General features: G+C 46.2%; 1 protein-coding gene across 1 annotated transcript in view; it reads left to right on the top strand.

The window, feature by feature from the left end:
* The window catches only part of LOC144768237 (bactericidal permeability-increasing protein-like), a 145,561-nt gene that overhangs the window by 69,003 nt on the left and 52,591 nt on the right, over positions 1–23,967 (top strand). The window contains exons 7-10 of the mRNA XM_078651744.1: positions 1,399–1,459; positions 5,766–5,857; positions 7,302–7,478; positions 17,332–17,391. Of these exons, the coding sequence (XP_078507870.1) occupies positions 1,399–1,459; positions 5,766–5,857; positions 7,302–7,478; positions 17,332–17,391 (390 nt within the window). The remainder of the gene's footprint in view (positions 1–1,398; positions 1,460–5,765; positions 5,858–7,301; positions 7,479–17,331; positions 17,392–23,967) is intronic.

Raw genomic sequence — 23,967 nt, forward strand, 5'->3', positions numbered from 1 at the left:
ATTGAGTTTATCAAATTCATTGGAAAGTTGACTTCAGTGCAGTCAATACAATTGTTCACTTTGAGATCCTTACTTACTAATACAGCCCTTTAGATGTAAGTCTTCCACAAGAAAAAACAGAGTATGGGAGTGACAGCAAATGGTAGTGGTGCAATTGCTGGCCTTTACCTATCTGTTGCAGAAGATCTATTATGTACAATACCAATACTTACAAAGGGATTTGGTTGAGGTAATGGCTTACCATTGGGTGGCTTTCTTGTCATTCTTATTTCCTTGCTTCTTATTTGATGGCTGCTTTCCTCTTCTTGTGTTTGTCTGGCCCCTGGAGGATAGCTTCTTTACCATCCTTCTGACTCGCCGACTTGTATTCTTCTTCTTTTTACTGTCAGGGAGATAATTTTTATGTTTTTTTAGCAATCCATGGGAGTGCATGTGTTTCTTTGCCCTCTCTCTGCGCTGCTTTCCTCCTCACATACACACCCCCTCCTGCGCTCTGTCTTGCTTCCTTAAACCCACAGCTCCTTCGGCCTACTCTGCTTTTTCATTTTGTCACCTCAAATCACCCACAGCTCATGAGTTGCTCCCCTACTTGTTGGTGATCATGCCGCTCTGCAGCATTGAGTTGCACTCCCACACCATAGCGCCACTCTTCACCCAGGGCCCTCCGAATTGGGCCCGTGGGTGTACCCATGGGTCCCCTCTTTCCAACCATGCACACTGTGGCAGGCACCATGGGATGCCCGCCACAGGGTGCACGATTTTCCCCAGCCACCCCTTTCTTCATTGGGAGCCTGTGTTCATGTTTGGAACACAGGCTTCCATTGAAGTCAATGGGAGTCCTACCGAATTGTATCTGGATGCATACGGATGCATCCAAATCACTTGGTTGGGTGGAGAGCAGGTACAGGCCGATAGCCCCCGTCTGAGCGCCGTAACCACGGCGCTCAAACCAATCACAACGCTGCTATCATGCTGGTGACAGCAGTGTCATGATTGGCTGGGGAGCTGGTGTGCTTCCTGCCTGTTGATGACCAAAGAGGACCGGGACGCAGCAGCCGGCCAGCAGGTAAGTGGATTTTTGTTTACCACTCCCCGACGACCCCCATTACGCAGCAGCCGCCACTGCTTTTAGTGTAAACTAGACCACCTCTGTAGCGCTCATGGTTGACGTAAAAGGGAAATAAAGAACTGAGATTTGTAAGGGGCCGACCCAGCTGAGCAGTAAATGAAAGACTTGTGTCTCAACACAAGTGTCATTTCGAGTAGTAGTATGCTATAATTTGCCTGCATTTCTAAGTTCATGATTTAAAATGTATTGTGTTGAAGTTGTTTCATTTGTGTGTGGAAAAAATGCAGCACAGCTGTACAATTAAATATAAATAAATATTACTCTTGTAGTCGTGTCCGGCGGTGAGAAACATGATGGCGCAACTCGACGGGGTTCTGAGGACTATGCCAGGTGAGGGGAACCTGCAGGATGTGGGGAGAGAGAAAGAGGGTGCGATAGAAAGGGGGCAGGAGAGGGAGTGTGTTGGGCGACGTTTGAGGGCCTCCTACTGAATGCAAAAACAACAGTTGATGGACAGAATGCAGAACAATTTCATACATTCACCCCAGTACAGAGATCTGGACCTAAATCCATCGTTTTTTTGCACTCCACACCACCCCAGTTCAGACATGGCCATATGCAAATCAGCCTTTACCCTGTGCCTCATGGGAACAGTCCAGCCCGAACTTCCAAGCCATGTCTTTCCTGGACCGGAATCAAGCATCCTAGGACCGGTTTCTGGCTATCAGCCGTCTTCAGCCAGGATAGCTTGACTCCAGTGGTGTGGAGAGCATGGGACTCACGTCTGAGCATACCCATCCCACTCGGGGTGACAAATGCAAAAACAACAGTTGATGGACAGAATGCAGAACAATGTCATACATCCACCCCAGTACAGAGATCTGGGCCTAAATCCATCATTTTTTTGCACTCCACACCACCCCAGTTCAGACATGGCCATATGCAAATCAGCCTTGACCCTGTGCCTCATGGGAACAGTCCAGCTCGAACTGCCAAGCCATGTCTTTCCTGGACCGGAATCAAGCATCCTAGGACCGGTTTCTGGCTATCCAGCTAAACCCAGATCTGTGACTGGGGGTGAATGTTTTGCCATTGTGCAACATTCCGTCCATCATCTTGTGTGTTTTGCGGGCCTCCTACTGAAACCAGTTGTCTTTATTATGTGAAGGTCGGGTCATTCTCACTCAAAAGACTTTTTAAGACATATCTACAGTGGGCATTTGCCCGGGACTCCCACCTTCCAAGGGGCCCCTGGTGAAGTGAATGTGATATTAAGAAGACTCTCTTTACTCTTTCTCTATCTCAACCTTTCTCCCTGACTACCTCTGTCTCTACCTATCCCTACCTCACCACTCTGTTTTTCTATTTAACATTTCTCTAGGTCACTGGCTTCTTTCTCTTTCATCTGTCCCACCTTCTCTTGCTTTTTCCTCTTTACTTCTCTCTCTACATCAACTTCCCTCTAATCTACTCTTTCCGCCCTCTGTCTGACTTGTCTCTCTTTCTACCTCTCCTGGTTCAACTGGGAGGCGCATCCACCCCCTGGCATTGTGTCACTTCAAGGAGACCAGGGTGCCTGGCAGGTCACAGGCACCTCGCAGCTCACCGACCCCTGCATTCAATGTACTCCCTGCTTGGGGCTAGGTGATGCAGGGAGGGAAATGCATGACAAAGCCGGTATTCTACACTGTAAGGATGTTGTCACCAAATAGCACATGGGGAGAAGTGCGTTGTCATGGAAAATAATAATAAACACCTGCGTTAGCACTTTAATCCACTGTGTGCCTCTGTTTCTGAAAGGTTAAAGCAGGGATCTCCAATCTTTTCTGTAGCAAGAGCTACTTCTGATCAGTGAAAATCATCATGAGCTACTAAAGGCTAAGCAACTCGCACATTATTACCAGACACCCCCACTCCCAGCCTAATTTACTTTAAGACTAATGTCCATAGAGCCAGATGCTATGGTTTGAACAAAATACTTTGACAAGGGGCACTTTGACAGCACTGCCATGAGTGTCAATGAGAGCTTGGTCTTTGGGGATGCATGAACATGTGTGGGTATAAATGAGCTACATGTGTGTGGGTGATTAAGAGACTGTGTTAAATGTACTTGTGGCACATGACATACATTTCACCATATGTGGCACTGTTACTTGTATAACTCATACGGGAGAAATTTAAAGCCCAGAAAAATGTTCTGCAAACATTTTCAGAATATACAACATTTTTCTGCACTTTAAATTTCATCAACTTAAAATAATGGCTGTGTTTCTCATTTATTAATATGGCACTGTATTGAGAAAATTAAACTGAAGAGTTAACTTTGTTTATATGAATTCCATAAAACAAATCATTTAAATTGTCCCCCATTTCCAATTGTCACATTTACAAACCCCAAGCATCTTGCTCCCGGTGGCCTGTAGACATGGTGCCATATTTGTGACAGAAAAATACATTTGTTTAAATGGGAGGAATTTTAAATTAATAAACATGCTTCATAAAACATTTAGGGCCTCATATGATTTCGGTCGGAAAGCAATCTGACCGCCTCCTTGTCGGAATCGGTTCCGACCGGCGCATGTTTGGAGAGTCCGACCGATGGTTCCAAACACCGTTCAGAAAGTCTCCTATTGACTTCAAAGGGAGCCTGTGTTTTGACTGACAACACAGGTTGCCATTGAAAAAGGGGTGGTTGCGGAAAACCTTGCACCCTGTGGCGGGCATCTTATGGTGCTGCCACACTGTGCATGGTTTTACAGTGGGGTCCCTTGGGTACCCCCATGAGCCCTAACCAGAGGCCTCAGGGTGAAGGGGGGCTGCTAGGGACCCCAAAAGTCAGTTTCTGGAAGCCTTTCCGTGTCAAGCAGACCGATTCAGAGAGGCTGCCCAAATCCAACATCGTAATACGTCAGTCGGAAACACGGTCTGTTGAGCTGTACTATTCGGCTCCGTCCGACTCGGAATCTCCGAACGTTGGTCGGAACCGATTCGGACTGACCGAACGGTTACCTTACCATCGTAATCGGTCGGTCAGAAATGTTTCTGAGTCGGTCGGAAACATAGGTTCCGACACTGTTTAGGAGAATTTGAATGCCGTTCGCAGCCTTTCTGACTGACATTGTAATGAAGTGCAGAAAGATACTAATACTTGATGTTTCATTAAAAAAACCTTTCTTCACTCTAAATTTCTACCATTTGAAAAAAAAGACAATTTTTGAGTTCTAAACATAGTACAGTGCACTTTGAAATGTGAGAAAATTAAAATGAAGAGTTAATCATTAAGCTAACTTTTCATTTTAATTTTCTCCCAATTAAAATCATTCAGAAAGACCATTTTGTTTTCTCCTCCAATATTGAGTCAACAAGGACTTTTATTTAATTGTTAAATATTTCATTCCTTCACCTCTATGACCCAGCCTGGCCCATAAATCTCGCTGGACACTAATCGTTATCAGGCTCTGTATCTGTAGCCTGATGATAATAATGTAAAGTAAAAACAGCCTTCCATTAACATTAAATGACAAATGTGACCCTGCTGCTTGTTTAAAAATGAACTCAATGCTGTGAGCTACTTTTAAAATGTCTGGAGCTACTGGTAGTTTGCAATTGACTGGTTGGAGACACCTGGAGGGAGGTATAAATCAATATTTTTTGGAATCATGAGGGCTTGAATTATCTATCTTAAGATTCCCCTGTTTCACTCTAAACTGTGACAAAGTAGAGACATCTTCTTTGAGATCTCACAAAAACACCCTTCCTGTTTCATTCTCAAGGAATACAAAGAGATCGCCGAAAGTTTCCCATTATGAAGAGCTACAGGCATTTATAGTGTATTTATACACACATTAAACTACTGGAGGATAATGGAGCCCCAAATGTTCAATTGTAGTTCTGACTTGTCTGAGCAGAGGGTCATCAAAAGATTTTTGAGAGGTCATCTCACCCTTAACGTATCAAGGCATGCTTCATCTTTTGAAAACCTCTCACACTGGGTTAGGAACAATGCCACCCCAGCAGACTCAGCCGAGAGATACTATTTTATACCCTGGGAGTTCTAATAAATTTAGTTTGAGGACAATGTCTTGGGTCCAGTTTTTTTGTCCAGAAAGAATGTATGAAAAATACCTAGAGGTATCCTCAAAGGTTTTCTTTATTTGTGAGTGCCCCTGGTATGACTAAAAACACGAAAAAGTAACTTTTCAGATAATGAAATGGGAAGTCTACACAGTAACACACAGAGAGGGTGATATTTATTACTATATGTGTAATTTATTCATAAGTCAAATGTAAAAGAACCTCAAGTGTATTGTATTTACCCAGGGACGGTGGCCCCATTTTGGATATAGAATATGATTATGGTGGCCTGCCTCACCAGCATTTTTTCTACAAGGTATGCAGCCCAATCAGGCCACTTCATAAAATAGCTATCTTATTTCCTCAAGAGTACTCATTATATTAACCTGAGAAAGTTGAAAGGTTGAGTCAGGTCTGCTGTGATCTAGCTATCTTAATAGAGGCTGTGATGCTTTGGATAGTGCCTCTGAGAGAAGTAACAAAAGCTCAAGCAGAGGGGATTGTGGGGGTTTGGGAGAGATGGGCCAGGAACAGGCCTCAACAGCTGGCAAGGGTGGGGGGCGCAGGATTTGATGCTCAAACATCTCTAAAATATGTCTCAATCATCTGCTTCTTCTCCCAGTCTCTGTCCAGGTCGATCAGAGTGCCTCAATCGATTATTCTTTATTGACGCCCCCTTGGATTACAGATCAGTACGCAGAACTGGACTTCAAGGTAAGGAGAACCATTGAGGGAACAAAGGTGTGCAAGACAGCACTGGGGTCAGTGGTGATCACCATAAATCTACCTATATTTCCTCATGGTGGTCTCTGTAAATCTACTGGGTGAAGGTTGATTGTATGTCAATGGGGAGCTGGCATGCAACTCTGAAAATCTTTCAGAGGCAGCCTTTTTAGCAAAACTGCTGAATCCGCAAAATTCTGCAGCATGCCTTGAAGGCATAATTTGACAATTCAGAGAATATTCCCTGGCATCCAATATATGCCATGGAATTTTCTGTTCCTGAACAATGCAAAAATATTCTGCTTTGACTTCATAATATTTATCATTCTGAGAAAATGAAGCAGATGTTGGACTTGTAGCCTGTAAATTGTTGCATGTGGGGATGGAGGCCTGCTGATGGTAGTGTCATTTTACCTTCCTTCACTACCCATACTGCAGATAAAGTGTGTGTAATGGGGGAAACAAAACTACCATTGCAAAAATGCAAAGTAATGGGGTATCCGGGCTGGATCTGAGATCAAATATTGAAGTGGCGGTCAAGAACCTGGATTTCTTACTTTTACCAGAGAGCTAAAGTGGTTATAAGAATGGTGATCAGAGAGGTGTCTTGGTAGAAATGTTGGAATGGCATTAGACGGTACTGAAGAGGGTTATCAGAGTTAGATTGATGGTCAATGCAACTCTGGTGGTCATGTTGGAGTTTGAGTGCTGATCAGGGGTTTTAATTGGTGGTCATATGGGTTGGTACTGATGTGGTCAATGGGTGAGGTCGGGGGTAGTGACCAGTTTTGGATTGGAGGTCACATAGGTATGGGGTTGGGAGGTTGGGTTGGGGATTAGTCATCAGGTTAATGTGCTGGTGAAGGATACATTTTAGTAATGAGTGAGGTTGGAGGGATTTGTCAAGGCTGGAGAGTAGTAATGGGGGTTTGGGGGAAGCAGTGGTCAGGATCAGGGCACCGGTCAAGGGGTGGAATGGGGATTAAGTGGGATGAGGTTGAAGAGTTGCTCCAAGTGTTGAGGTAGTTGAGGAGGGGCTGGCGTAGTGAACGTATGGGTTGAGCGTGGCATGTTGGTTTGACGTTCTAGTGGTGTTGGGGGGCTCCAGTGGTGGTTATGAAGTTGGAAATGGGGATCAGTGTTTTACAGAGCACCACAATTACTATGAATTGGATGTTATCCTCACGTTTTCTTTCACATTTATCCTGTCTCCTCAATTCTTCTTTCCAACCGTTCAGAGTCACTTGCCTTTCTTCTTTTCTGCCTCACGAAAACTCTTAACTTGATTTATTTCTCCCATGTCTTGCTGACTCATCTTTCAACTTCTTCTATAGCTGCTAGCCTCTTCCCCTACTCCTTTGCAGCCACTCCTTTCTCAATAATCTCCAACCACTCCACCACTAACTCCTGGTTCCCTTTTGTGTTTTTCCACTAGGGCGAATTTTACAGTCCTGGACACTCTCGTGACCCCAACTTTTCTCCAGCACCCTTCTCAATGCCTGACCAAACTAGCCAGATGTTGTATTTTGGACTTTCTGAGTCTTTTCTCAATTCTATGGCATTCGCCTATTTCACGTCAGGAGTTATGCAGCTCAAAATAATGCCAAACATGGTAAGCCAGGGGATAGGTGGGGCTCAGGGAGGCACACTTTGTGTGAATGGATGGGTCAGTGTTTGATCATCAGCTTATAGAAAAGGAAGTCTCTTTTTGTATTTCCTGAAATACAATATGTGCCACTCTTTAATTTGGGCATACTTCTGATGATGTTCTAGGAAACCCCTGTGCGAATATAACTAATGTCAACTATATAAACATACTGTGATTCTCTCAAAGTATTGTTTCATACATTTTTTTAGCTTTTATATGCTTACATTTCGGTTTTAGACTAATTGACCAACTGACTTGCAAAATCTATCCGGGTTTTTAAATACCCAACAAATTTGTCACAAATCTCCTGCAAAATGTATTTTATGTAAATTTGCCTCATTGATTTTCAATATGGATACACTGAAAAGTCTGACTACTTAGGGGCGGATTCCGATTTCGTCCAGAAGGGCTCCGAACGATGGTCGGAGACCTTCCAACCGACCCGGCATGTATGGGCCGGATTCCTTTCCGACCGAGCCATTCTGATGGGCTCGGTCGGAAAGGAATCCGACTCGGATTTCCGGATTGCGGATGACAGGCTCGGAGAGCCTGTCCGCAGTCCGGAAATCCCTCAGTACTCCCCCGGTCGCCTCTTTACGACCGAGAGAGTACGATGGCAGCTTTTCACTGCCTTTTCGTGCCGGTGTGTCCGGCACGAAAAGGCAGTCGGAAGCTGTCTCTGGAGGCCCCCAGCAGGGCCCCCATGGGAGTGAGGCTGCTGGATGGTGCCCCTCCGTTGATCCCTGCACCCGGTGGCAGGCACCTTGGGGTGCCCGCCACAGGGTGCAGGGATGAACTGCACTCCTGCTTTCAGCAATGAAGGCATGCATTCTGCTTGGAATGCATGCTTGTATTTCAAAGTATACGAATCTTACTAGCAGGGCTGTAACCGATGACAGCAGGTCGTTCAGTTACAGCTCCTGGCCAATGTCGGACGGACTCAGGTCCGTCCGACATCGGAATCGGTCCCTTAGTCTTCTCTGGTCACCTAGGTCAGCCCTTACATAAATTCCTTGGGCGACTTCCCAATTTCTTTCCACTGAGAATCGTGCACACTAAAAACAAAATAAACACCCATCCTTCCCTGTAGTTTTCTTAACAACCCAACAATAAGACACTATTTGCAGTCTTTCTTCGTTGTGTCTCAGCCGGAAGACTCAGATAACAGTCAACGCCCGTTTCGGAGAATAAATAAATAGCAACTACCTTCTTCAGGACCCATGCCAAACTGTACTTTCTCTTTACACCAAAATAAACGAGGTTTGTTGTGTATTCTTGATGTATCACTTCTATACCTTAGCTTGCGTCTTCTAATTCGTAAGTGAATGTGTAACCAATAGTGACATACGAGGAAATACTAGAAGATGTACCTAAATAATCCTCCAGTATTATAGATCTTCGGAACTAAATAGCATTGCTTGTATCTCTTTGAGCACTGTCTTGTATTAATAGCCAATATGCTTTTTATAATGCTTCAGAAGCTTGTGACTATTGCCGCCAAGCTTCGTGGTTGATCTAAAGTCTGCTGCATCTGTATGAGAGGGACTCCCTTTCACATAGATGCAGCAGATTCTGGGTGGTTGGTATGAATGTGAGAAAGTAGTGGGGTTGTAATGATTGAATATGATGGTTTTAGTAACATGATGAGATAATGAGATGTGTTGTGATGTAGAGGAAATTGTCATTGTTGTGTTTTAGACTGTAAATTATAGAAAAAAGATAAAATGATAAATAGATATTTTTCTAAAGAAATAAAAATATTTTGTGAAGATTATGTTGGGTCAGCGTCTGTTTTGGGTTAACTCTGTGTGAATTATACTGGCTAAGAGGGAGTAGAATCTGCCCAGTTTGAAAGTGAAACTGTCCACAGAGCAACTACAACAAAGAGAGGACTACTGTCTCCCTCACCCTTTTGTGGCGGCCATCTTTGTCCAGTCTCTCTATCGGGTGGCCATCTTGGACTAGTCACTGTTCACTGGAGCCCCGGTCCTCCCCTCGTGGCGGCCATAGCTAGACTACTACTCTATCTCTCTATGGCGGTCTTCATGGACTAGTCTTCCTGGCTATCAATAACTATCGGTACCACAGTCTCTACATAGCTCTGTACTTAAATCTACGTGTGCTTAATTGTCTACCTCTTATTGCAGTATTATTTTACATTGGGTATTTTGCACTTTATATAACCTGGTGTTCCTGACGTGCTTAGTGACTACCTTTACTGAAGTATTATATGACTACTGGTACTCTACACCCAATGTAACCTACACCCTTTGTCACTTTTCCCTACCGACAGGGCACTGACTGCTACCTCATATTCTATCGGCTGCCCACCAGTGCCATAATGGTCATTGCTGTAATTCGTCTGCACCTATATTGGATCTAGTAATTCCATTAGTAGTTTAGTCCTAGTTGTATATTGTATATGTTGTAAGTTGCACCTATAGCACTGTGATCCCTCACTCACGGATAGCTACCTCAACTATCTGGTTTTCATTGTAAACTACTTTCACCTCACTTTAGCACTATGATGCACTGATTATTACCTCATTTACACTGCTATCTACCTCAACTATATGGTTATTATTGTATACTACTTTCATCTCACTGTATCACTGAGTGCCACCTCAACCATCTCGTCTACCTCATGCAAACTGCACCCAGCCACTCTCGACACCTGGACTACACTGCTGCTATTCCGTACATTATGTTGTGTCAATTTGGCTCCACCTAAATGGTTTGCTACCTCTCAAATATTGTACATTGTGTAAGCTGCATCTACGCACTGCTTGACCTTGGATTGCCTCGACTGCTACCTCTATTCTTTTTGCTACTTTTGACCACGCACTAACGTCACTCCTGTGCCCTTTAGCCCAACGGCTGACTGATCACTGTTGTCTTTTCTCCCACACCCATCCTTACAGCCATCCTAACATGGATCTCATCGGTAAGCACACATACAGAATCAACTACCCTCCCGCCCTCACCAAAAAAGCAGCTAAACATTTTAAACATAGCTTCCTGAGGTCGCACCCTGAAACACCCGTGGCTGACTCCTACTTCTCACCGGGCAATGGAGCCCGGAACACTGATTTCATCTTCCACACCTCACGCATAGCCCAATGGAGAAAAGCATTTCTAACCCTACTTACCGTCTCAGCCACCAGGAAAACAGCTCATGGCATAACCCTCTCAATCACACCTTCCCAACTCTTCCATGGCAGAACCACCATCACCATCTACAATAACGGGATTGTTCTAATTCAATCCACGGACAAGAACCTGGAAATACTAGACAACCTGTTCCCCAAGTTCAAAGAACACCTCTCCAAGATGCGGACCACCACCCAGAACTCCTCCTGCACTATCATCACCCCCGACGACGCAGCCCCCACCCACAACACTACTAACATAGCTCAGCGCCGGATCGATACGCACCTCACCTCCTCCCTCAGCACCCTAAACAATCACCCACCCGCTGTTGCCACCCCACGCTCCCCAAGCGCAGTCCCCAATCTCTCCCCTTCATACACTAGCCGCCCCTCTAACATCACCCCCACCTCGACCCCCACTCATACCCCCCCATCCCTCTCTCCCATGACACAACAACCCCCATCCACAACACCTCCTACCTAGATCAGCGCCAGAACGGCACGCGCAATGACAAATCCTACCCTTCGTTCCCCCCCATTCTCAATACCCAGGTGTGCACACCCCCTCCCATACCTCCTCGATACACCCACATTCTCGACTCCCCCATGCCCCCTTCCCCCCACGCTACACCCCCCATGAACGCTTCTGAATACGCCACTGTACGGAGTTTATCTCCCCTCCCTCTCCCTCCCCCCCAAGGCAGATCCATCTCCTTCCCCAGCTCCCTCCCCACTCTCACTCACGACACCCCCACAGAACATACCGCCTTTCTTACCTTAACATCCCCCCTCCTCCCACTCTCAGCCCCCACTACCCTCCTGCCACCCCCACTGTCTTCAGCCTTCACTCTCTCTTTAACTCACCTGCACCGTCTCCCACTGTTGACACCACTTATGTCTCACACTCTCCACCTACTCCACCAACACCCATCGTCCACAAATATGCCCACACTCCGAATAACATCCCACTCATTATCACCGCAGAACCCTTCAACAACGCCAGCATATCCCACCTCCGATACCCTGCCCGCTTTCTAGCCCATTACTCAACCACTCATCAATCGCTCTCACCACCAACACCATCTCCATTACTCCTCTGGACCCAACCTTATCTACCCTCCAACAAGTCAAAGAGGATCTCCTACAAGTCAAAAAGGATGCCCATGACATCAAAGACCTCCTCCTCTCACGGCCCAGCCTACCTCCCACCATCCCACTACCCTACAAACGACGCACCCTCCCTACATACACTCGCCTCAAACGATCCCCGAGATGGCCGACTATCCCCGTTCGCAATAACTCCCACCGCCCCCGCCGTGTCCTCAACTCACTGTCTGACCGCGACCTATGCTCTCTCCTACACTCCTATGGCCCAGGTCCTGTAAAACACATATCCAACACACACATCCCCATACCCACAACTCACTCAAACCCTCTGAGGCTCCCAACCCATAGCAACAGAGGTTCCGTCCCTAGCAACCTCAGAAAAATCCCCCTCTCTCTAGAAGGTTCGACCACCCTTCTCACTCCCAAACTCAAATGCATCCTACTCAACTGCAGATCGGCCCAAAGACACTCCTCCGACATCGCTGATCTCGTCTCAGCAATGGAACTGGACCTAGCCATTCTGACGGAAACGTGGCTTACTGAAGCCTCTACCCCGATAATGGACATATTAGTCCCCCCCAATTACCACATCATTAGACTGGATAGGCCTGTCAAGACGGGCGGGGGAATTGCATGCATTTTTAGGAGCAACCTCTCCGTCACTAAAGCCGCCTCCCCCTCCCTCACCTCCTGTGAACTCCTCTGCCTCGATATCACCAGCGAGGGCAAACAAGTTTGTGCTTTACATCTCATCTATCACCCGCCTGGCGACAACCTCATATTCACCCAACAACTCATGGACACGATCACCTCCAATGCAGATCACCCAAATCTACTTGGGTGACTTTAACCTCCACTGGAATGATCAGAAAGACACAGAGGTGAACAGTCTCATAACTTTCCTTAATGCGCTTGACCTCACCCAAATATGTGATAGACCAACACACGACAAAGGCGCAATACTCGATCTCATCATCGCCAAGGAGGACTCCACCAAACTGGAGGCGATCAAACCCTGTGACTGGTCTGATCACCACATTATCACCTTCTCTATTAACGAAAAAGTTAAACCTAACCCGGTTCAGCCCACCAAATCCAAAATCTGGAAAAGGGACATGAAGAGTCTTAACCCCACTACACTCCCTCCCCACCTCGACAATCTCCTCCTTCCCCCTCCAGGTGTCTCGGATGCCCAAGCACTGACCGACCACTACCTTGACTCTATGGAACTAATAGTCAATGAAGTCGCTCCACTGCAACTGAAAAGAGTCTCCAACAAAATTTCTAACCCCTGGTACGATGGCAGACTCAATGACGACAAGCGCACTATGCGAATGGCAGAGCGTACCTGGAGATCTGACCCCTCATCACTGCATCTAAAGACGCTTAAAAAGAAGAGAAATGACTATTTCAGGAAAATAAAGCGCACAAAGTGGGACTTCTTTAGCCGTCTACTGGACCAAGCAAAAAACAGGCCAAGGAAACTGTTCGAACTAATCAAGACTCAAACAAAGGCACAACCCTTACAATCAAACAAAGCAACAAGCGACACCCCACACTGTGAAGCCTTCTCTGCTTTCTTTAAGCAAAAGACCGACAACATAAGAAATGACCTCGTCATGGATTTAAGCCGATTCCCCAATCACACCAGAATGTCCAACATTCAACCTAAAAACAATGCATCATGGCTGCATTTCGACAGCTACACGGAAGAAGATATATACAAACTACTCTGCACTCTGAAGCCCTCTAATCACCTCACAGACCCCCTACCTGCTAATGCAGTAAAAGACTTCACCCCCTTGCTCCTCCCTCTTTGGACCAAAATCATCAACAGCTCTCTTCAACAAGGTCTCAGCCCAGACTCCCTCAAGGTGGGGCAAGTCACACCTATACTCAAGAAACCCACAGCTGATCCGTCTGACCTGAACAACTACCGGCCTATCACCAATATCCCCACCCTGGCCAAACTGCTGGAGAAATGTGTCCAACTCCAACTAACAAAACACATTGACCAATTTGACCTTCTCAACAATCACCAATCAGGCTTCCGAGCGAAACATAGCACGGAAACAGCTATGACACACATAATTGATGACGCCCTCCAAATCCTTGACCGCAATGATTCCTGTCTCCTCATCCTTCTTGACCTATCATCAGCTTTTGACACGGTCAAACATGAGAACTTATTGGAGCTGCTAAGCACTAGAATGGGTCTCTCGGGAACTGTTCTCAAATGGTTTGCTTCTTTCCTTCATAACCGGTCGCAGAAGATCAAGATCGACAATGTGCTATCTAAACCAGTGCCTGCAGACCTAGGTGTCCCACAAGGATCCTGCCTCTCCCCCACACTGTTCAACCTCGTCATGGAACCACTCGCCACCTTGCTCCAAGCATCCAATGTTCAATTCCATATGTACGCCGATGACACACAACTTTACCTAAAGCTACAATCCCCGGAAGATATCAAACTACTGAATTCCACACTTAGCAACACTCAATCCTGGTTGGCCGTTAATCACCTCAAACTAAATGCGCTGAAAACTGAGTTCCTACTCATCTCACCCCCGGCGAAAACTTCCACCACCCAAACGTGGCTCAATAACCTAACAGCACTCAATGTCCAACCTACTATCGTGGACTCAGCGAAATCCCTAGGCATCACAGTTGACGCCAAGCTCAACATGCAACAGCACGTTAGCATAGCCACAAAAGGGGCTAATTTCCAAATCAACACACTGAGGAAACTCAAACCCTTCCTCCCTGCCAAAGACTTCCAAACTGCTGTACAAGCTTTAGTCATCCCTCGCATAGACTACGGAATTGTGGCCCTCAGCGGACTCCCGCTATCCACAACAGCACCCCTAAGAGCCTCCCTGAACGCTGCCGCGAGACTCATTACTGGCTCAAGAAAACACTCGCATATTTCCCCAGACCTAAAATCTCTAAAATGGCTGCCTTTTGAAGCCAGAATTCAACTAAAAATTGCAATAATGACACACTCGGCGGTGCACCACAAAGCACCCAACTACCTCGCGCAAAAGTTGTCTATATCAGGAGGGTCGAGATCCAATCGTAGTACAAAAAATCTACTTCTGAAACCTAGTAGGTTCCGGAAAGAAAAAACATACAAGCGCTCCTTCTCAGGAATGGCACCCAGGATCTGGAATGCGCTCCCTCCGAAACGAGGCTTATCTCCTCCACTGCACTCTTCAAGAAAGAGGTGAAGAGAATCCTTCTGGCCAAGATCTCCTGAACATTACAGAGACTGGAACTGAGTCTCTGCATCGCGCTGTATCTCTGATCACCCTGCCCTTTGGCACTATCCTACTACCTAGAGGGGCACTACTACGCTACTCTCGTCCTATCGACCAATATATGCTACTCTTTGTTGGATTTATATTACTTGTTTACCTGACTGTATTTTGATAGGTTTTGATATGTTTCTGTACATTATTGTTATCCTCTATGTTTAGTGACTACTATATTGCTCCCATTATCTTGTTCATTCCTGTTGCCCTTGCCCCTGTCTCTGTGAAGCGCTCTGATATCTGTAAGGATCTTGTTCGCGCTATATAAAACTTTGAATAAATAAATAAATAAATAAATCTTTAGTAGTACTTTAACAGTAGATAAAGCGTTAGACAGTTTATGAAAATGGATGGAAAAGGGACAAGTTGAAATCAAAACTAGTCAACCTTGGTATGTGGTAAACCTGTAATTCGGCAGTAACAGATGCGGATTCAGAGAAGCGCGTTGGGACCCTGCACTTATTCATTTACAAATTAAGCACTGTCCAAATGATGTAGCGACAATCCCAAGCGATCGTCTATTCCAACCTCAGTCCTTAATGTTAATACTTCAGTAAGTGACCTGGGGGATATTGAAGAAGGGGATAGAACACTGAAGACCCTAGTTGAGATGAGATTTTCTCAAGATCACCGCTTAGTAAAATAAACACAGAGAAAAACAAGCTATTGGATTCTGGTGGACTAGTTTGCAAACTCATATAATACACAATAATAGAATATAAACTTACCTCTCACTCGAGTGGAGAATGCAGTGACTAGCCCCAGACCTAGCAGGATTCAGGTCCCGAGGTCAATACTCCAAAGTGAGGAGCATCAGTTGACCAAGGTGAAAACAGGTGACACGAAGACAATAGTCCTTTGGAAGCAGAACAAAGACAGGTATGGTTGAATGCACTTAGAGTTAGGCAGGAGATGAGAAGAATGCAGGAAATATAAGACCAAAGTGCAGTGGCAGCTGGCATGTATTTACAGTGGTGGGCGGACAAAATACAGGTGGTACAATAATAAAATAAAATAAATGCCTCTTACCTTCCTGGCTTGCCTCATGACGTCCTCCTCATCTCTCCTCGAAGCTCCAATGCGGGACCCAGGAAACTGCACTAACTAGTCCTGGAGAGAAGCATCAGGATTGGAGGGAGTGGCTTCTCTCAGTGCATCTAAGAACACTGGAGGCCTATGCTTTTCCTAACCCAGATGTTTTAGACAGCTGGGTTAGAGAGGTTTAAAATGCGCATGCCTAGCGGCTGTAGCAAAATGGCCGGCCAAAGGGACATGCACACTTTAATCATAAGTGCACAGCTACACGCTGCCACTCTGCTGCAGTTGCCCTGCCCCGTCATGGCACTCGGTTCAGGACGGGTTGCTGAAAAATAAGATGGCGATAAATAAACTCTATTATTATTTTCTTTAGGGGTACGATGCTCCTCTGCTCTCATGGAGGAGCCGCTCCTGTCAAAGTGATGGGGACACGGGGAACTGAGAAGGGGAGAAAATAGTTTGCAAGCGTGTTATAAGGGGTGATGAACTTTACTCAAGTGGAGAGAGCCAAAGCTAAACATCTGGGAGATGTCTCAGGCATTTCCATTGTCTATGTGAGTCTGTTTTGGCAGCTCTTTAGTATCACCCCAGGAGTCCTGACTCTAACCCAGGAGAGAGGATAGTGAGCTCTCATATCCCCATCCTCCATATCTTCCATTCTTGCCCACTTCGGATTTTAAATGAAGGTCGGAAGCTGGGATTATGAAGTATGTGTACCACCACTTTCCGATCTTTCTTCCTATTACTGACATCTCCCCTATACTCTATGCACTGCAACATCATACACTCTCTTTAGAATCTAGTTGTTTCTAGGCTAATAGACTTTAGCTACTCATATGTCCACATCTCAAGCCATTTTGAATTCTGTCTATATTCAGTCTACAACGCCGGTAGGAAGGCAGGTCATGGATCTAACAGCCTTTTTGATAAATACTCTTTGTTGTTACTCTTCCGCCTGCACGAGTATGTGCCATAATTTTGCTTTAGATCTCTTCTTCTGCCAGAATTAATATGCTCTCAATCTGCTGTATTCCTATACTTGAGGTATATAAATGTCTTTGTACTCATTCTATAACTACGGTCTACTGCATTACGCCCCTGCATCGCTCTTCGTTAAATGTCTGATGCAGGGCATTCGGTTGAGTCCTCCTGAAAGTGTTGAAGTGCAGCTCCCAGGCACTATGGCCATTGATTCCTCTCTTTCCATTCCAGATTCCAACAAATTCTTCAATCCACTTGGAGACGGATGGCTTCGAGGATCTGATTCCAGAGGTAAGTGTTGAGAGTGAGGACTGGTGCTGAGAGAAGACCATGATGCCCAAAGGATCCACTGTAGCACAGAGGTAGAAACAGCCATATGCATGTCTTTGCAGTACTACACTACCAGGGTGGACACCATCACTACCAAGCCAGGGGCTTATTTACAACCTCTTGCACCACTTATGTGTCATTTTTAACATGAGGAAAGTGACGCAAAAGTAGCCCAAGGGGCTTGTAAATCTGCCCCCCAGCCTTTAAGCTCTTGGTTGATTTTGCTACAAGACTGTCCTCTTCTCTCTCTGCTGCGGGTCAGTGGTGTGCACTTGGCACTGCTGTTGTGTCTTATTCCTTTATGAATTGTGTGTTGAGGGTAGTTTCAACCTTAGAGGTGATAAGGTGCCACCACCCACAGTGTTGACGAAGAGATTGATTAGGTTAGCCCAGAAAAGACATTTGAAAAAGGTGGCTACTAAAAAAAAGGTTACAGAAGTGGCCAGGTAGGGATTCTGTGAGGAGTTGTATACTGTTTCTTGCCAAGTCTGTCAAGGTATTGAAAAGAGCCTTGGCACACACAGTTCTGAGCTTATGCCTGTGAAATTTCCGCAATGTGCATTGGAGAATTTTGTGACTGATTTTGTTGGTCCTGTGCTAGGCCTACCCTTGGTAACACATTCATCATAGTTTCGGTGGACTATCATTCTAAATAGGTTTATTATAGGTTTATCATACTCTTGTGAGGGAGGCCACTGCTTGAATGGTGATCAATTTTCTAGAAAATGTATTCACTATTGAAGGTTTTCCCCTTGTTATTGTGTTTGACAAGGGTGTGCAATTTGGGTCCTATGATATGAAAGTGATGTCACAATTCACATACCCTTTGCTGTGGTGAAAACTGTGGAATGAAGGTTTACTTGGTTCAATTGCAATGAAAAGCAGCAGAATGGTGGGAATACCAACATACAAAGACCTAGATTTACTAACACTTTGTGTCAATTTGCATAACTTTCATAACACAAACCCCACGTAAAGTGTTACGGTGGGATTTACTATCTGACGCAAATCTGGATTTGTCAAGGGGGTGTTGCACTGTCAAAGGGGTGTTGCACGGGTGGTGCATGGGTTCCCATGCAACCACTAATAGGTTTTGATACAAATCCCTATCTACAAAGAATCATAGACAGGAATTTGCACCAAAATCCTGGACCTTTTCAAGGCAGGCACAACTAGGAGAAAGTTTTCAATTCAGGATGCTTATTTCCCGCCCAGGGAAGACCTGGCTTGGCAGTTCGGGCTGGACTGTTCCCATGATGGACGGGGCCCAGACTGATTTCCATATGGCTGGGTCTGAACTGGGGTGGTAAGGTGAGCTAAAGAACGATAATGGATTCAACCCAGATCTGTGACTGGTGGTGAGTGTCTGAAAAGTTTCAATACTCCCTCCATCGTCTCCTTGTGTTTGCTCTGTTATTGTACACAACATTAGGGGAATCTAGAATAAGCAAAAGAGATGAGCAGTACCAAAGTATTCCGCAAGGTGGCAAAAGAGAGCTGAATATGCAAAAATAAAATCAATCTTCAGAGGAAACCGGATAACCTAGTTGAAAGAGCTGTGGTGAGCTTTTTCAATCGAGTAATGAATGGCGCAATTGGCTACTTGCCTACCTCTCACTCAAATTAGTGATTTGGAGACAATTAAAAGATTAACTCATTGGCTTATTAACAAACGGTGTTTGTGCCTAACATTATAATTATGTGAGACTCGGTTTGACATTCGACTTCAGTTTTACCCTGAATTAGGGCTCGTGGAAAGCATCAGGGTTGCCACCTGGCCTGTCTTTTTAACGACGTGGCCAGTATTTTAATGTCACGAGGGTAGAAAAAGTAGAATCACCACCAAAGGCTGGTATTTTTTTCCACTTTTCTGTACTTGAAACAGTAATGATACGAAGAAAGTGCTTTGGAATGTGTTCTAGAGCTGCCTTATTGTTCCCTGACTGATTATTCAAGTAAACCAAGATAGAAGAGGCATGCTAAAAATGAAAATATGTGATTTTCTTCAAGTCACATGTTTGGGCCTTTGCAGAAATTTAAAACGCGAACAAATGGCCAGTGTTTTTCTCTGGTAAATGTAGCAACCCTGAAACCTGACGGTGTGGAGTTGTGCAAATTGTGATTGTACATTTTGAGAAAGTAAACTGGATTTTCAAGGTAACTACCCCAAAATAAACCTGTGTGATGTAAAAAAAACATCACACAGCTCCACCTGACTGCGCCCTGTGTGCTCCTGTGCACCGCTACTGACTCGGATCTGTGGGTGTTCGAGGCCCGCCTCCACCCGCAGGCTTCCACCTGCGCCTCATCCCTGGTGGCCAGTGGGCCTGAGGTTTGTTGCTGCCACCCGCTCTTATTTTTATTTCTGTGCCCCTGTTTTGTGCCCTGTTCGCTGCATTATTGTGACCTGTTTTATTGCCTGTGTCCCCTTTGCTCCGCTCGCCTGTTGCCTTGCCTTAGGCTTGTTTCCCCTTGCCCCTTGCCCGTTCCCGCCGCTGCGTCCCTGCGGCCCCGCTCCCACCGCCCCCATTGGCTCCCTCCCACCTCCCAGCTACTCCTCCCTCCCACCTCTCCTTCTTATGGCTGCCGCAGCGCGGACGTGAGAGCGACCTTTTATTTATTGCATTTGTAAAGCGCATCTATCACCTAAAAGGCATCCTGGCGCTTGCAGTCTCAAGACAGCATAAGAAAGGAGGGCGATAGCGGACTAGAGTTTAGGGAAGAGAAGTGTTTTCAATCTCCTCCTAAACAGGAGGAGATCGGAAATGTGTCTAAGCTCAGCCGGGAGAGCATTCCACAGTTTTGCCGCGGCTACGCCAAACGATCTTCCGCCTGCTTTGATTTTCTTAAACCGAGGTATTGTCACCAACCTAGCAGAGGAGGAGCGTAGGCTGCGGGCTGGAACATACCATCTAAATTTCCTTTGTAGGCCAACAGGACCTAGATCATGCAGAGCCTTACAGGTCAGACAGAGAGACTTGAATTGTACCCTCTGTCTCACCGGGAGCTAGTGTAGCTGGGCCAAGGCCGTAGAGGAGGAGGCTCTTGTCCACCACCCCAGAGTTAGTTTAGCCGCCGCAGACTGGACTCTCTGAAGTCTATCCATAAGAAATCTTGGAGAGTCCAGCAGCAAGGAGTTACAATAATCTAGCCTGCTGAGCACAGTGCAGCTTACCACCTCAACCCGGGTAGGGGGCGGAAGTAGGGGAAGAATTTTTCTCAGAAGTCTGATGACAGCTAGACAGCCAGCTACTAGTTTTGATACCTGCGCCTCCAGAGAAAGCTCCGTATTGAACATAACACCTAAGTTACGCACTACCTTCACTCGCTGTACCGCTGAGGAGAAGTCCCCAGGCCAGAAGTTACAGGGTAGAAGAGTTTGCACCCTAGGCCTAGGGCAGTATAGCACCTCCGTTTTCTCCGCATTAAATTGCAGTGAGTTGGCTTTCAACCACCCCGCCGCATCTCGCAGACAATTATGAAGTTCTTCCAAGGAGGTCGAGTTATCTCCCTCCAGGGAAAGAATCAGCTGCATATCATCAGCGCAGTTGACGATTTCGATGTTATGTTTCTTGATGATTGCAACTAAGGGCCTCATATAAATATTAAACAACACCGGACTGACTGCTGAGCCTTGGGGAACGCTGTGCAAGATGGTAGAAAAGGTGGATTGGAAGGGAGGGAGGGCCACCACTTGTTCCCTGTTCTTGAGGAAGGACTCAAACCACTCCAGGGCCCTGCCAGCATCCCCCACCTCTCTCAGCCGGTCCAGCAAGATGGCATGGTTCACCGTATCGAAGGCGGAAGACAGGTCAAGCAGTATCAACACACCTGCCTGACCCCTGTCTGCTTGCCAACGCTGCTCATCCAGCACGGTCACCAAGGCCGTCTCGGTACCATGGGCTGGCCGGAAGCCAAACTGCACTTCCTCCAAGAGCTTGTGTTGCTCGAGATGTCTGGAGAGAGTGCCTGCCACCACCCGCTCTACGATTTTAGCTGGAAAAGGTAGAAGCGAGATGGGTCTAAAGTTTTTCAAACACTTAGGATCAAGGGTGGGCTTTTTCAGTAAAGGGGTTACCACCGCCCTCTTCCATTGCGAAGGAACCACTCCAGTGGAGAGCGACTGATTACAAATCAGCCGAAGCGTGGGAAAAAGCTCAGCCTCAAACTCCTTCCAGATTTTCAATGGGAGCGGATCAAGTGGAGACCCAGATGTAATAACAGAGGCCACTCCCCTAAACTCATCTGCAGTCAGCTGCAGAAATTCCACAAGGGACTGAACTCCTCCCTGTTCGCAGGCCGCTCCAAGATTGTAATGGTGGGAGGGGGGGTGACTAGGCCCTGCTTCAGAGGTCTATCACACTCAGCCAATACCGAGGGGTCTAAGCTATTGACTCTGGATTGTTGCTGATCCACCCCCAAGTCTTCAATGATCTTATTGATTTTATCCTGGAAGAACCCAGCTAGATTCTCACACAGTTCCTGGGAGGGGGGGGATCTCATTCTTGACACAGTCCGGGCTGATAATGCTATTTAAAATATTTGAAAATACTGCAGGAGCTATTCGGGGCATCGGTAATCTTGTTGGAATAATACGATGCTTTAGCTCTATGAATCTCTTTCTTGTATTCTATCCGCTTTATTTTCCATACCAGCCTGTCCCTGTCCAAGTACGCCTGTCTCCACTTTCTCTCCGCTTGCCTGCAAACCAGCCTCAGATTTTTTAGGCTGTCCATGAACCAGGGAGATGAAGGTCTCCCCCTGCTCCTGTGAATTTTTAAAGGAGAAGTGGAGTCCAAGACTGAGACAATCTTTGAGCAGAGAGTGGCATAGTTCGTCTCAATCTGCAGGTCCGGGGAGAAACACTCATCAACCCTGAACACAGGGGTCTCACCCTTTTTCCGGCCAAGGGACTTTCAATCTCTGCTCACATATTCCCTCACAAGGCTAGATGTCCTAATAGTCGAGGTACCTGATTTCAGAAAGAATTTAAGGGGCATATTACCAAGCAATAGCGATAATTATCGCTATTGCTTAGTTAGAGACAAAAATGTACCACAGAGCTGCGGCGATTTTTATCGCAGATAAACCTTGGTATTACCAAGGTTTATCGCAAATGCGATAAAAAATGGCTGCAATGCATGAATATCGCTGAAAAGTCAGCGATATTCATGCATTACCGAGCTAATGCTCTTAGCCATGTTATCCACCTCCCATTGGATAGCATGGCTAAGAACTGCTCAGGGGCAGGTGTTAGCTTTTGGAGATATTCGCGCTTAGCGCGAATATCTCCAAAAGTTGGTAATAGGAGATAGCGATGTTAGCGACGGTTTCCAGTCGCTAACATCTTGGCACGCCCACTTTGCATGTCATTAGTGATAAATATCACTGACATGCAAAGTGGGGCCCAAGATGGTCGCTCCTACTAGCTGTCGCTGACTGGTGTTATCGACAGCTAGGTAATAGGGAGATAATTTTATCTCCGCTTTCTTGGCTTTTAAAGCCAAAAAAGCGGAGATAAACCCCCTTGATAATATGATAATATTCCCCTTAATTAGGTAATGGTCGGTCCAGGCCATGGGTAGAACATCGCCCACCGTAAGGAGGTTGGTCTCTGAAAAAATCAGCTCCAACCGATGGCCCCCTATATGAGTGGCCTGGGAGACTCGCTGAAAAAGGCCAAGGCCCTCACATGAATGGGTCAGATTGTAAAGACCTACGTTCAAGGTGCCATTCAGCCAAAAATTAAAGTCTCCAAGGATTACCAGCTGGCTATGTGTAGCAGCTATGTTTGTAAGCAGTTCCAGCAGCGACAGCTGCTGGGATGCGGTAAAGACCCCAGGGGGTCTATAGCAAATAATGCCTGTTAGGAGGTGTCTATGTGCGTTTTTGATCGTGAATCCAAATAATTCACAACCATCACATGCATCAAGCTCAAGGAATTGCAAATCCAGAGTGTCTCTAAAAATTACACCCACCCCACCCCCCCTTCCACCAACCCTAGGCCTATGCCTAATTTTAAAACCTGCTGGGCAAGCATCCCCAGCGTCAATCTCGCACTCGGGCACAGTCCATGTTTCCGTCATGCACAGAAAGTCCAGTTCATGGGCATCAAACATCGATTGTATTTCAACCCTATGTTTCGGCAAGGATCTCACGTTTAAAAGCCCACCAACTATAGTGTCATTCCTCAGCAAATCTGACATAGGGAAAGCCGTGTTAGACAGCAGCAGAGTTCCCCTGTCAGTACCCTGCTCACCAATATTGGTTAGTTCATCACTGGTGTAGCATCTATGATCATCCAGGGTGGCTGGCCCACGCTCCCTCCCCAGAGGGGCAGCATTACTGGCGCTGGGCGCATCCTTGGCGCCTTCGACGCGCCAGCCTCAGTGTGAGCATTTATAGGAGCCCCGGAGGTGTCCAGCCAGTTGATTCAGTAATCACTAGCCTGCGACCTCACTTGATCCTCCTCACCCAAGATGGCGGCCAAAGTCCCTTCCTTGCCCCGAGCAGTGGCTCCTAATGAAGGATTAAGCA

The sequence above is a fragment of the Lissotriton helveticus genome, chromosome 7 (genome assembly GCF_964261635.1).
Source record: "Lissotriton helveticus chromosome 7, aLisHel1.1, whole genome shotgun sequence".
Lineage (NCBI taxonomy): Eukaryota > Metazoa > Chordata > Amphibia > Caudata > Salamandridae > Lissotriton > Lissotriton helveticus.